General features: G+C 43.5%; 1 protein-coding gene across 2 annotated transcripts in view; it reads left to right on the top strand.

Annotated features, from left to right (window-relative positions):
* NHS (NHS actin remodeling regulator) overlaps positions 1-13,634 on the top strand; it is a 350,238-nt gene that overhangs the window by 300,929 nt on the left and 35,675 nt on the right. For both annotated transcript variants that reach the window (XM_081043417.1, XM_081043418.1), the window contains exons 2-3: positions 5,805-5,957; positions 11,457-11,590. In XM_081043417.1, coding sequence (XP_080899543.1) covers positions 5,805-5,957; positions 11,457-11,590 — 287 coding nt within the window. The remainder of the gene's footprint in view (positions 1-5,804; positions 5,958-11,456; positions 11,591-13,634) is intronic.

Here is a 13,634-nt window from a genome sequence, read left to right as displayed (position 1 = left end):
TTCAAACTTTAATTTCAGCTGTCGCCTTCCCCCTTTTAAAGTTTTGAGAGCCTGGGAGAAGGAAGAAGGAGTAGCATAGAGAGAGAGCCAGCAGGAGGGCTGGAGACTTGAAGTAGATGCTATCCAGGAAGAGAGCCAAAGAATAAGCATTTTGTCCTCCTCCTAGGGGTAATAAAGCTTTAAGGGAGTGAGAGACTCATGAGGCTAGGAAAGGTAGGGTTGAACAAGTACCAACCCCAGCAGGGCAGGGAGACACTGGGAGCTGTAGAGGCTTGGGGCAAGATTATATCTGCCCCTTGATTTTCACCTTTTCCCAACAGTTCCTAAACCTGAGCCTCCTCCTGCCCTTAGAATTGGGCCTGACCTTTCCAAGAGAATGGTGGCCACTAGTTTTCCTCAACTTCCAAGTCAACTCATTTCAGATGAACGCAGTGACCATATCCATCCTTTCCATGCATCGCTGTGAATCAAGGTCTAGACAATTACATTATCCCAGAGTTTGATGGAGGAATGTACTAAGTTCAGTCTATAAAGACTTCACTGCCCTGTGGACATTTCCTATGATGGCATTTTCTTCTAGCAGTTCGGTGTTTGTGGTCCTGTTTGTATTTCTATAATATGACAAATCTGCTGGGTATTTTCTGAAAGATTCACTCAGTTCTTGGTTACACCTAATGCTATGGATGATACAGCGAGTAGAAGTTGTGAATCCTTTATTTTGATTTTGAGAAGCACTAGATACTTTTTATGTGGCATACAGCCCACTCAGCCTTAGTTTAGGCAAACTTATTTCAGTATTGGTTTGGGAAAGAGCAGCAGCTTGGAAGCCAAACAGAGATGATTTCTAATCCCAGATCTTCTACTTGCCAGGTGTATGACTTTGGAAATTTACTTACTTTCTCTTAGTTTCTGTTTCCTTATCTGTAAAATGGGAGCAATACTTTAATCTTTGGGTTCTGTCACAATGTCATGAATATAATGCAAATGGCTTAGAGCATGGCATATGGCTGGAACTCTGCAAGAGCCTACAGTCTTAGACAGGAGAAATGATACAGCCACATAACCTTTTTCTTGCTGTAGGGGATAAAAATGAGACACATAGCCCTATTTCCCATTGTAACCCCTGCCATTATCTGCCCTTTCCTTGGGGAGCAGTAACAAAGGGAGGAGAAGACAAGTACTAGGTAAGACAAGCGACTGGCTCCAGAGAAGTAGATAAAATAGTGGAAAGGTATATTAGTTTTCTATTGTCACATAAAAAATTACCACAAATTTAGCAGCTTAAAGCAATACCCATTTATGATCTCACAATTGCTGTGGGTCGGGATTCTGGGCAGAGATTAACTGGGTCTTACTCTGCTCCAGGTCCCACTAGGCTGCAATCAAGCTTTTGGCTGGGGCTGAGTTCTCATCTGAGGCCCAAGAACCTCTTCCAAGTTCATTGGTTGTTGCCAAAATTCAGTTCCTTGAGGTTGTAGGACTTAGACCGTCAGTTCCCAGAGACCACCCACCATTATTTGCCAAGTGGCCTTCTCTACAATGTGGCAGTTTGTTATTCAAAGACAACAAGAGAGTGTTTCTGCTTCTCCATGTCTTTTTTTTAAGGGCTCACCTGATTAGGTCAGATATACCCAGGTAATTTTTTCCCTTTTGATTAACTCAAAGTCAACTGAGTAGGGATCTTAAAATCCCTTTTGCCAGGTAATGCAACATAATTCGTGGGTTCTACCTTCACTCAAGGGGAGAGGACTATACATGAGAGGGCAGGAATCTTGGGGGCTATCCTAGAATTCTGCTGTCCCGACAGAGGGACACCTGGATATCCAAATAAGCAGAGGAGAAACCTTTTCTACTCTTTGTATCATTTTTATGAGAACAAACATTACTGGGAGTACTAAGCCTGCTGTCTTGCATGGCTCAGCCATGGCAAAATTATTAAACAGGGAAGAAAAGGGGGCAGGGGGAACCTGAAGATGTGGACAGCCATGGCACAGTGAGCTTATGAATGAGTGGATTCAACTTTCAATGAACTGTTACTTAGGAAAAAGAATAGATTTTTTTAAAGAAGGAAAATGGGATAGTTTTCCCTGGAAGAGCTCCATTAGTGCCTGCCTGTCTGCCTCCGGTGGACACATAATACTAGTTAATGCTCTGTAACCAAAGGACAAAACTGAAAGCAAAGGCATTAAAGAGTTTTGCTTCCCTTCCCTGTCTAAGAGATAAACACTATTGTGGCAACTGATGAGTGAAATGTTCACCTGCTAATGCACAGCAAAAATCCATTATAGCTTCTCAGCAGATGAAGAAAAAGACAGGGAAGAGGTGAGGCTTCCTAGCCCTGAAGTCTGCCTCTGTAAGATCTGGTTCTTCCCAGGAACCATGACTTGGCTGTCCACACTTGAACAAATACGTTAGTCTTTACATCTGAGAATCCACAGTCCTCAGCAGCAGACAGAGTTGAACAGCCCAGAAACTCAGCACTGGCTTGCCCAGTAGGCACAGGAAGAATGTGTTTAGGGTATCAGGATCGCAGAGGTACCAGGAATGCTTTTTCACAAATAACCTGATATTTAATATTTAATAATAAGGAAAGAATTTTGCTAAACTTCCTTACATTTATTTATGATATACTAATTTATTCTTTAATTTGGGATTACGTACTACAGAAAGGTGAAGATGGAGGAGTGGAGACTAATTTTTTTGCTGTTTATGGCCTTTAGAGTCTAGAAGTCTTAGACCATCCTAGGGAATCGTATATACTAAAACCGGAGGAGTCTGCCAGAGGTCATTTCACCCAACCTATTGCTTCCAGATAGAATCACACCTAAACCTTTTTCATGCAGAACCAAAGAATGCACGTTCCATAAAAGCAAAAATTCTTGTGTGTTTTGTTCTGTGCTGTATACCAGTACCCAGCACTGTGCCTGGGACTTAATAGCTATTTATAAAACGTCCCATGAATGGGTGTTTCCATTTTCTGCAGTCTTTTCCCTTCCCCTAAGTTGCCCATCGCCCTTCTCTCCCACAGGATCCCAAGGCATCGTCAGATAACATTTTTTGTTTCTCAAACCTTCACGATGATAAAAAAAAAACATCTGGGGCACTTTTCAAATACCCAAATTAATTACTAGGCCTCTTTATTGGAAGTTTTTGGTGCAGGAAGTCTAGGTTGGAGCCCAGGAATCTGTGTTTTTGACAAGTACTTCTGAGGAGTTTTTTCTTTAGATCAACATTGAGATAACTAGCAGGAGCTCAGCTCTTCTGCACACAAAGACTGAAGAGCCACAGCCACTTGACCTGATTTTTGAGGAGCTATCAAAAGTTAAACTCTGAGCTTCTTGTCAGTGGTGCTGAGGGAATGAGAGGTTGTAAGAGTCTTCTGGTCTACCCCCAAGTCACCTGGGCCCAGCTCCAAATCCTGGCTCCTGTCTTCCTGAAGGGATGGGCCTAGGAGAGGAGGTGCTTGGAAGCTCCTCCACTTCTGGGATTGCCCACTGAACTTGAGTCTTCTTTCCACCAGGCAAGCTTTCTGTTCTGTCCCTTCTCCCGGTTTGCGCTAGCACATGAATTCAAGCCACCTCTCTTGGGTTTAGTAATAACCTCTGCCCTCTTGGGTAGGAGCTGACTTCTGCATCTAGGGGAAGGCTGACGTTTTAGTCAATCTCAGTCACAGAACCAGAGTGTGCCTCCAAGGGTGGCTAAGTAAAGTCTCTATTTTCAGCACTCCTCACTACTTTACAGATTACTTTACACATGAGAGAAAGAAAGCTTTGATCTAGATAGGGCCCGCCCTTTCTACCCCAAGGTCTCCCACGCCTCATCTGAGACAGGAAGAGGCTGGCTTCTCCCCTAGCAATTCCTTTTAGATTTTATTGACCCCAGCACTTGGTGACTCCTGACTGGTTCACCAAACACTATGGTTTCCAAGGAAAGAGTTGAGGTTATAGAGTAACTAAAGAAAGAAAAGTTGCTGTCTTCATTTTTGACCCTGTAGAACTCTCCCCTAAAAGTAATCTCCCCCACCCAGGAAGATAATCCTGGGATCTCTAACTCTTGGGCTTGAATTCTTCTTGGAGATTAAAAATCAAAGAAGGATAAATCTAGGTCAAAGGGAGAAATCTGCTCTGTAGCTGAAGGTGAGAGAATATAACAGGCTGTTTATGGTTATGACTGTCCAGCACAATAGCCACCTACAGCTATTTACATTTCGTTTAAATGTAAAAAAAAGTAAAAAGTAAAAAGTACTTAATAGCCATTGTGGCTAGTGGCATCCATGTTGGACAGCACAGCTGTAGAGCATTTCATCATCACAAAAACTTCTATTGGATGTCACTGTTTTAGAGGCATGGTGTTGCCCCTTTGATCCTGTCCATGTGATGTCTCTTTAGCATCTTTGGAAATATATCTTTGTTTTATTTCTGGTCCTTCTGGGTATGATGCATTATTCCATTATTCCAGAAAAACATACTACTGACGACATTAGAAAACAAATGCAAAACAAAAATAACTGCCATATATGCAGTAGTTGGGGGGTCAGATTAATTATCAAAAGGTTGTATTTTTCCCGGTTTTATTTCTTCTATTCCTCTTCTACAAAAGTACCCTCTTTTCTTTTTCATTTGCCTTTCTGCTCTATCTGTAGAGTATTTTATTCTAGGTAAGGCTCCCCAAAGTGAAATGGTAGACCAGACCTCAGAAAGAAAAGGATCAGACAGAAACCAAAAGGCTGTTTGGGGCACAGAAATAAAGAGTTGGGCAGAATGCCCCCAAATCATACACTCAGAGAAAGATGAAAAGGAGCAAAAAGAGGCAATGAGACTGGGAGGAAGAGGGTGAGCCTAGGATGGGGGTCTGGTCTGGACAGCGGGTCTGGAGGGTAAGGCAGACTGAGCCCATGCTCACCATTCCCAAGGCTGGCAGGCTGCTCAGGTGCTCAGGTTCCTCTGTGCAGTAATTTCCTAACCAGAATCCTGCTTAGGGACAGCCCCTTCCATAAGAGTTTACCTTCAACTCATGAGTGAGCTCCATCCTGGGCTCAGTGTGTCCATGCAGAAGACATAGTGAGTCAAATGCTGTGTTTTGGGGAAGGAGACCTCCTTCCCTGATCTCTTGGATGAGTTGCAAGGACCATGCTCTTCTCCTCACCAGCACTGTCTGTGGTGTTTCTCCCTTAACACCCATTGCCCATGTAATGGGATCTTTAATGCTTGTGTTCTCCCCTTGGTGAAACTAGGGAAGCTGAGCAATGCTTTGAAACATGGCAGTCGATGGAGTTGGCAGGTGGACAGGAGGATAAAGTTCAGTAGTGAGGGTTGGGGGCCAGGAGTCACAGGAGACAGAAAGCAGTTGAGGGGCAGAGTTCTGCTCGGCATCATGAGCAGGTGTGCAACACTATAGTTCTGAGGCCCTGCAGACAGAAGAGCGGAGCCGAGGCCACCTTTTAGACTCATCCCTGAGGCTTTTCTCTGCTTCCTGAGAAGGCAGGACCCCCACGCCCACCCCACCCCCTAGCAGGGCTGGCTGGGGGCTTGTCCAGTCGGAGAGAGTGTGAAGTGAAGATGTGGAGAGGAAGTTATCTGGTCACAGGAAGAGAGATGGTTGAGGGCACAGGTTGTCCTGACACTCTTTGTGTGGTAAACTCCAAACCTTTCTCCAGCCTTCAGTGAGTTCCCAATGTGAATGCAGCGGTCGGGACTTGCACTCCACCCAGACTCCACCCTGGCCCCCGCCCCACCCCAGCGTCTGCCAAATGCGCAATTTAAAGCTGCTGGTGTGTAAATGCTCTGTTTCCCTATGTCTTGCAGCCGTCTCCAACCTGGACATTGAGAGTAAGTTGAGTGTGTACTACCGCGCACCGTGGCACCAGCAGAGAAACATCTTCCTCCCAGGCACGAGGCCGCCATGTGTGGAGGAGCTACACCGCCATGCCCGGCAGAGCCTGCAAGCCCTGCGCAGAGGTGACTAATCCCGGGCTTGGGGGGCTTTCCGGGGACAGAACTTGCAGCTTGTCCCATCCAGGGGTTGTTGCCTGTCCCATCAGTCCCAACATGTCCCTCTGTTATAGCAAGTACATTGAAACACTCCCTTTTCTACTCTGAATGAAATTCATGGGGAATATAACCTACTATGCACATAATTAAATGTAGCATTATGGTCTAACTATGATAATGAGAATTTAAAAGGAAAATTACGTATAATAATAATATTTACAATATGCAAATAAATGCCCAGACCCAACAATACTAGAAGACATAAAGAAGCATTCAGATGTTTGTGTCTATCCAAAGTAGGTTTGCATTAAGTAAGGACAATCAGAAGCCGTTCTGAGCAAAAATGGGGAAATAAAGGAGTCGTGGGCCAGGAGGACACACCATAAAAACTGGGACATTCAGAGTATATTAAACATGAGCAAAAAGTAAAATAAAATAAACAACCTGTGATTATAATTCAATGGTAATTAGGTTTGATTCAGAAATAGATTCTCGATTTTTCCCTTACAAGAAATTCTGGTGGGCTACTGGTGGGACCTGAGGCACCTTGGGACTGTCCTGTGCTCCCACCCAGTCGTCCAACAACCAGAACCTTCCCCCTGGGGCTCTTCTGCTCCTGCTGAGCACAAGTGATCTGGTCCATTCTACAGTAGAGCACGTGGAGGCCTGAAACTTGCTCAGGGTCTCATACAACAGGTTAGGTACAGTGGCAAGACCCAGCACCAGGCCTCCAGACCCCCAGCCAGAGCTCTTTTCCTCCTCACCATACACTGAGTCCTAGGGAAATCACTCTTTCGACTTCTCTTATAGTCCTGAGAAAGCCAGAGATAGGCCCATAGCAGTCAAGGTAGAAGATAACAGCCCTGTTACTTTTCGGTGCCTTAACACTATTCTAATTAGGACAAGCAGATTAAAAACTGGCATCAAAAAAAAAAAAAAAAAAACAAAAACTGGCATCAGCCTTTTGGAGCCCCTTGAATTGGGTATCAGAAGTTGGCCTGCCAGCTTTTTTGGCCTTTAGATGTTTGCTGTGCAGAAGATGGTGTCTATACATTCGATGTCTTTGTTCCAAATATACCTCTATGCTCCTTTAAGGAATGGTATTTTGCGAATGTATTACAATTCAAGTAGAATATTTTAATGTTGCTATCAAGGTGGGGAAATAAAATGACAAATGTTTTTCTTCAGCTTATTTTTTCCCACAAGTGTATGACTTGTCCGTTTTCCCCTATCCCTAGTCTTTTTCCCCTTTAATGAAAGAGCTAACCTACTAATATCCCTAAAAATTCCCCTTGCTTATTAGTAGCAGATACTATGACACTTATAATGAAGAGTGACAATCAGTATCCTCTAGAAGTATCTCTGGCATTCTTATTATTCACTTCGATGATATAGTTAGCTACAAAGGTCTTCTTTACCAAATTTTTAGTGCAAGCCACCTTCTGGAAATCTTCCTTAACACTCTAGCCATTCCTTTGCAACCTGGCTTAGGCACCCTTCCCATAATATCCCGTGCCTCCTCCTATCATGCCACTTATTGTCATAACTAACCACTTATGGGTCTGTCTTCCACCATTCATCCACGAGCAACTCAAGGGCAAGGATATCTTATTAATTTTTTTATTCTAAGCCCTTAGCATGAACCTGACATATAATAGGTCTTCAATGAATGTTTGTGCAACTGAATCGAATTCTGCAGAAAACGGGTTAGCACTGAGGGCACAGAATGACGACAGAGGAATCTGATCATTTTAACTAAATACTTTCCCTGATCCCATCATTAGAGAGCTTGAGTAACCCTTTAGCCCTTTAGCCATAATTATTTTTATCCCTTTATTATTATTCATAAGTCATCCTTGATTAGATTTTCCAGATTCAACCAGATAACATTAAGCTGCTCGTAAGCTATCACATTTCACTGTGTTGTCAGGTTTAGACTTAATGGCAGAACTGAAGAATAGCAAGTGCCAATATCAATTTTCTCCACACTTCCTCCTGGGGGCTGAGAGAGGGATATGGGGCCTCCTGGGGTTTAGAAGGAAGACCCTGGAGCTGCATCTTACCTCCACAGACTGGCTAGCTTTGTGCTTGTCTCAATAGCAAATCTTGGGTGTAGTAGTTTTAATAGCACTGCAGAGAGCCATAAACAGGAATTATAGGCATCATAGAATTAAAAACATGCAGTGTAGAATTAAAATTAGAAAGTGACTTTTTTTTTTTAACCTTGTCCAAGAAATGTACTAGCTTAGCAGTGCATCCATCAGAATACCACTTCTGCCATCTGGTGGCCAGGACTAATACTGACCCATCAGACCACAACCATGCACAGCACGTGCCGCAGTGAGCTTCCCTGTCGGTTCTCTATTTGGTCAGCTGGAATATCCTGGCTTCCACCAGAAGGGAGTGGATAATGAAGCACAGACAAGCAAGGCTGCGGTGGCAGCAGCTCTGTGCTCCTTTTGGGGATGAGGCTATAAGGAGGAAGCTGGGGGACTGAGATCAGAACCTAGGAATTGGCTGTCTTCAAGACCTGCTCAATAGCAAGCAAACCCCTCAACAAAGTGTATTGGGGGCCAGGCATTGTGCTAAACTTGGGATTGAGAGAACAGTAATATATGGTCCCTGCCCACAAGGGATTTCTGGTTTGGTGAGGGAGACAGTGAGTAACCAGGTGATTTCAACATAGAGATATGAAGGTGTAGAGGAAAGGCAGTAATCATGCCATGGAGCTTCAGGGAAGGCTCCCCAGAGGTAAGAGACCTTAATGGATTTCAAGTTCTGGAGAATCTGATTCCTCTTTTTTCCCTTGTTTCTTAGCAATTCTTTATGCTCAGAGCCAATAATGACTTTAAGTGATGCCATTGCTTATTTGTAAGACAGGGAGACAGAGATTACTAGATGGATATAAAAAGATATATTATACATTTCCTTGCCTTCAAGTTTCAGAGCTGGGGTCTAAGTTCCATTGGTCTGAGGTAATAAGAACCAAGAGTCTACTTCAGTATCAGCCTCTAGTAGACAAATGTCCTCCCCACCCCACCACCAGAAAAAAAGTATTATTAGGGAGCCATTAATCTCGCCTGCCTACTCTTGCCCTAGGGTGAATGCAAGAGATACGTTTAAGAAAGTGTAGGAGGGGAGCGATTGAATGGGAAATTAAGTTGATGTCTCCCTCCAGACTCGTCCTCTCTTTCCACCTTTTCCTAACCAGTGACCCCTGTATTCTATTCTGTTATGAATTTAAGAATGTCAGAGCTTTTCCTTGCACTGCCCTTTTAGAGAAAAGCCCACTGTTTGCTTGCAGAGAAAAATGAGGGTGGCACTGGACAAAGGTACTTGAACAAGGACGACATTTCTCTCAAAATGTCTTCCTGATCAACATTGGTTGTAGAGGCAGGTTAGCAAAGACTACCTACGTGGTGATGAGGATGTTTCTTTGCTTATGAATGGGAATCAACATTTGTCTAAAGAATCCCAAGCAAAGGAAGATGAAGGACACTACCACGATTTCTTGCCACAGATGAAGTTGGCATTTGAAGCAGAGAGGCCCACAGATGGTCAAATCAGACATGACCAGAAATATGAAAGCTCAAGAGTTCTTGGGTACTAGTTTAGAGCACTGCACACTGACTCCAGCAAAGAGGAAGGGGGCCGGCATTAGGGAGGCCAGTGGAAACAGGACCTGGAGAAGGACCTAACGGTGATGGCCCCAGCCACACAGCCAGTGAGAAAGGTAGGGGTATGGAGTGCGTGCTGATGTGAAAAGACTAACCTTTAATGAAAGCATTAATTCGTTCTTCCTTTTAGTCACTCAACAGACATTTATTGAGAACCCATTATGTCTCAAGCACGGCAGGGCACTGGGATTAAAAGCTAAGTAAAACATAGTCTCTGTCCTCCTTCGAGTGAAAGAAGCAGACACATAGACAGATGATTTTTATCAATACAATGATGAAATGAAATGAGCACTGGGCATTATCGGGCCTTTGAAGAAAGGGCTTCTGACGTCACTTGAGAGGGTCAGTGTACTTACTTTCATTTCCTAATATGGGTAAAAAAGTAAGTAGTGTCCTATGAGCTGTCAAATATTCTATATTCTATATTATCAACATTCAAAGAATTAGAATGTGATAAAATAAGTATATAATTATAATCAAATACTATCAAACCCAAGCAATCTTGCTGTGATGAGTGAGAAGGTATGTTAGGGCCTCACAGTACCTGTAGGTCAAGTAGTGGTTAAAGGGAGGGCTGAGGGGCCAAGCGTACCACTGGTAGCTCAGCAGTCACTTAGTCTCCCTAAGCCTGTTAAAGCATCTGCAGAAGAGGGATGGCATCAGGACCTACTTCATACTGTTGCTGAGATCACGCTAAGAGCTTTAGCAAAGCATCTTTGACGTGTAGCAATTGCTCAGGAACTATTGGGCATCATAATTATTACTGATGTGCTGAGTAATGGTGATTTTAAATAATAGAAGGGCACATCAAGAGATCTGCTGCAAAACTCTGTACCTTGGGTCATTAGGGGGTCACGAGATTTCAGGCATGAGTACAGGCTGCATTTTGGCGGGTGGCGTGGCCTTTGGTGTGGCCAGTATGTTGAGCTGGGTGTGCTTTAGGACTCACTGAAACACCCGGAAAGCTAAATGGCGCTCTTGGCGTCTCAGTGACTGTTACTATAAAGTGAGGACCATTTTATCCCACACGTGGAAATGTCTTGGCGTTTCCCAGTGGCAGCTTTGTTTCTAAATCAGACAACTGTTGTCATTGGGATTCCTTTACTTTCTCTAGGAGCCCTCTGCATGTTGTGGGTGACAGGGCTTAGATGGCTGCAATGGTGCGCTGGTCACAAGCTCTCTAAACAAAAAAAAAGTAATAAAGTAAATAAACAAAAGTCCTGGCACAGAGCTCTCTCCCATACCTTGCCATACTCCCATCATGGCCTGTTTCAAGCTACCAACAGTTTAAAACTTGGCTTGCAAAATTCCTGAACACATAACACCTAGCACCCCTGAGCCTGTATGAGCTGGCCCCAGCACCCCCTGGATGGCTGTGAGCATTTGTCCCTGGCACTCCCCAGTGGATCTGGCATGGCTGTACCTCCTGTTCACTCCATCATGACGTCAACACATCTTCCATCATTGTTCTGGATATTTTTCTTTTTCTTTGGCTCATGTTGTTTTGAAATGAGGCATACTGAAACATATGCTGCTTTTTCCAAACTCTAGAGGGAGCCATGTTGTACAAAGATTCTGAGGTGGACCCAATGAAATGTAGGTGTCCACCTTCATATTACTACGAAGTGGAAGTTTAGTTTGGAACCATTCTGAAAATCTTATTTGGTATACAAATGAACTAGATTAGCACAACCTCACATTTTCGAGCCTTTTGCTCCTCCTCTCAAGGGGACAAGACAGATTGAAAATGCCAAGTCTGTTTCTGTATTATTGCTTTTTCTGCCCCCAGATCATCGCAACCGGAGTGATCGCCGGGAGCAGAGAGCCGCTGCCCCCCTTTCTGTAGTGGCTCCCCCGCTGCCGGCCTACCCCCCAGCTCACAGCCAGAGGAGGCGCGAAGTTAAGGACCGTCACTTCTTAACGGTGAGCTTGGTGGCCAACTGGCAGCTCTGTCCTTGCTCATCAGGAAGCACAAGTGGGTCCTGGGAGTCAGTTTCCCTCCTCCTAGTGGAGGAGGCTGGGCCGCTTGAGGGAGCAAATCGTGGGCATTTGAGAATAACTTAACTTTTTCCTCTTGCATTCCTGAAATGAATATCTCTTTTGGGAACAGAGTGGGGATACAGATATGTATATATTAGTTAACTGGTTACACAATGCAGTAAAGCAATAACAGTTAAGGACTCTAAAATCAGGGGCAAAAAGCTTTCTTCAAATCCCAGTTCTTCTGCACACAAGCTGAAAGATTTAGGGCAGATGACTTACCTTCTTTGTCCTCAGTTCCCTCATCTGTAAAATGGGGGTATTAATAGTACCTAGCTTATCGTGTTGGAAGGTTAAATGAGATAAGGCATGGAAAGAACCTAGCGTAGTGCCTGGCACAGAGTCAGACCTCAATAAACGTGAACTTCTATGACCACTACTATTATTCCTAGCCCGGTGATTGCTTGGCTGACTCAGTAGGGTGAGTTGGAAAAGAACTTAAATGGTGTGGAAATTTTCTATTTGAAGACAACTCATCTCGTCATTTTATGCTTCCCCATTCTACAAGGGAGGCTAGTTCTTCCCAGAGTGATGGCATCACTGCCTGTGATTTCAGCCTTGCCTGGGTAGGTGTGGCTATAACTTAGCTCAGCCCCAAGTAGGGATCACAGATGATGAAGCTGAGCCCAGCTCAGAATACCTGTCAACACTATCAGCAGCCTCTGCCAACACCATCTCCCAGATGTCCCTTCTGGGGCCTCTCAGTGGGGACAAGTGAGCACTTTGTTTCTCTGAGCAGGGCATCGCTGAAGTGAGGGGCTATGGTTTCTGTGACCAAATCAATCCATACTACCTGTCCACATGGCTGGATCCCTGCTCTCTTTTCATTCTAGTTTGAGGCCCCAAATCTAAAGAAGTTACAACAGTGTGGTTACACGTTGAGGTCTTTTATTTGAAATTAAATGTGTTATGTATGCCTATAAACCCTACACTCTTATGGCTTTTACAATATGCAAAATAGATGTAAATTATTTGGGTTACATGATGCCAAACATCCAGATGAACAGACTTCCTCTAAATGAATCTGCATGATATAACATATCCAGATAAAATAGTTAATGATATTGGACAATACATAGACATTTTTCTACTTGTGGCTGGGATGGTAGTCTTCATGTCCTTCAGGCTCATCAAGTGTCTACTGAGTGCCATGTCACACTCACTGCATTATTCTAGTGCAGCTCAGGGATAAGAAAAGAAGGTAAGAGCTTCTTAGGGCTTTCTAGGTCTTTATATAGAGCAGTTACACATGCTAGTGATTTGTCATAAAAGTCCCTGCTCAACGAAAGTTCATATTAAGCTCAAATCTGCTTGCTGAAGCATTTGCTTTTAATGAGGCACTTTCTGCATAAAATGCTAAAAATATTTTCCCATTCATTATACATGTTTTGTGGCTCATTAAGTTAGTTTTCTTGGGGCGGGGGTCGAGGTGGGAGAGAAGAATGTTGAGCATTTACAGAAATGACATAAAAATATTACCCATTGTCATTTTCTGCATAATTTTTAATAATAAATGTCTAAATACCAAAGTAAAACTATAGGAAAAGGCTTAAAATACTGAATAGTAATGTGGGTGCTTTATTTGCCCAACAAACATCAATAAAGGAAAAGTCTAGATTGTAGTTATGTAAACTTCAGAAACTACCCATCTCAAATGATAATACTTAGTATTTCCAAGTAAGTTGGGGAGACTGTTTCATTTGTTCAATTGAGTTTGGGTCACGAGGTTCACTGAAAGATTTTTCATTTAAGTTATCCCTCAGACCTTATGCATGAAGTTTACAAGGGCTGTATATTGCTATAAGAGAAAAAAAAAACACTGCAGATATAGGGACAGGAAATTTGCAGCCAAACTGCTAGATAGACATTTTCTTAGACAGCAACTCTCCTTTCATCTATGAGACTTTAGGTAAGCCATATTTTCCTC

This window comes from Rhinolophus hipposideros (assembly GCF_964194185.1).
Source record: "Rhinolophus hipposideros genome assembly, chromosome: X".
In the NCBI taxonomy this organism is placed as follows: Eukaryota; Metazoa; Chordata; class Mammalia; order Chiroptera; family Rhinolophidae; genus Rhinolophus; species Rhinolophus hipposideros.
Note: the sequence above shows the minus strand (reverse complement) of the source record. Positions and strands in the feature narration are given on the sequence as shown.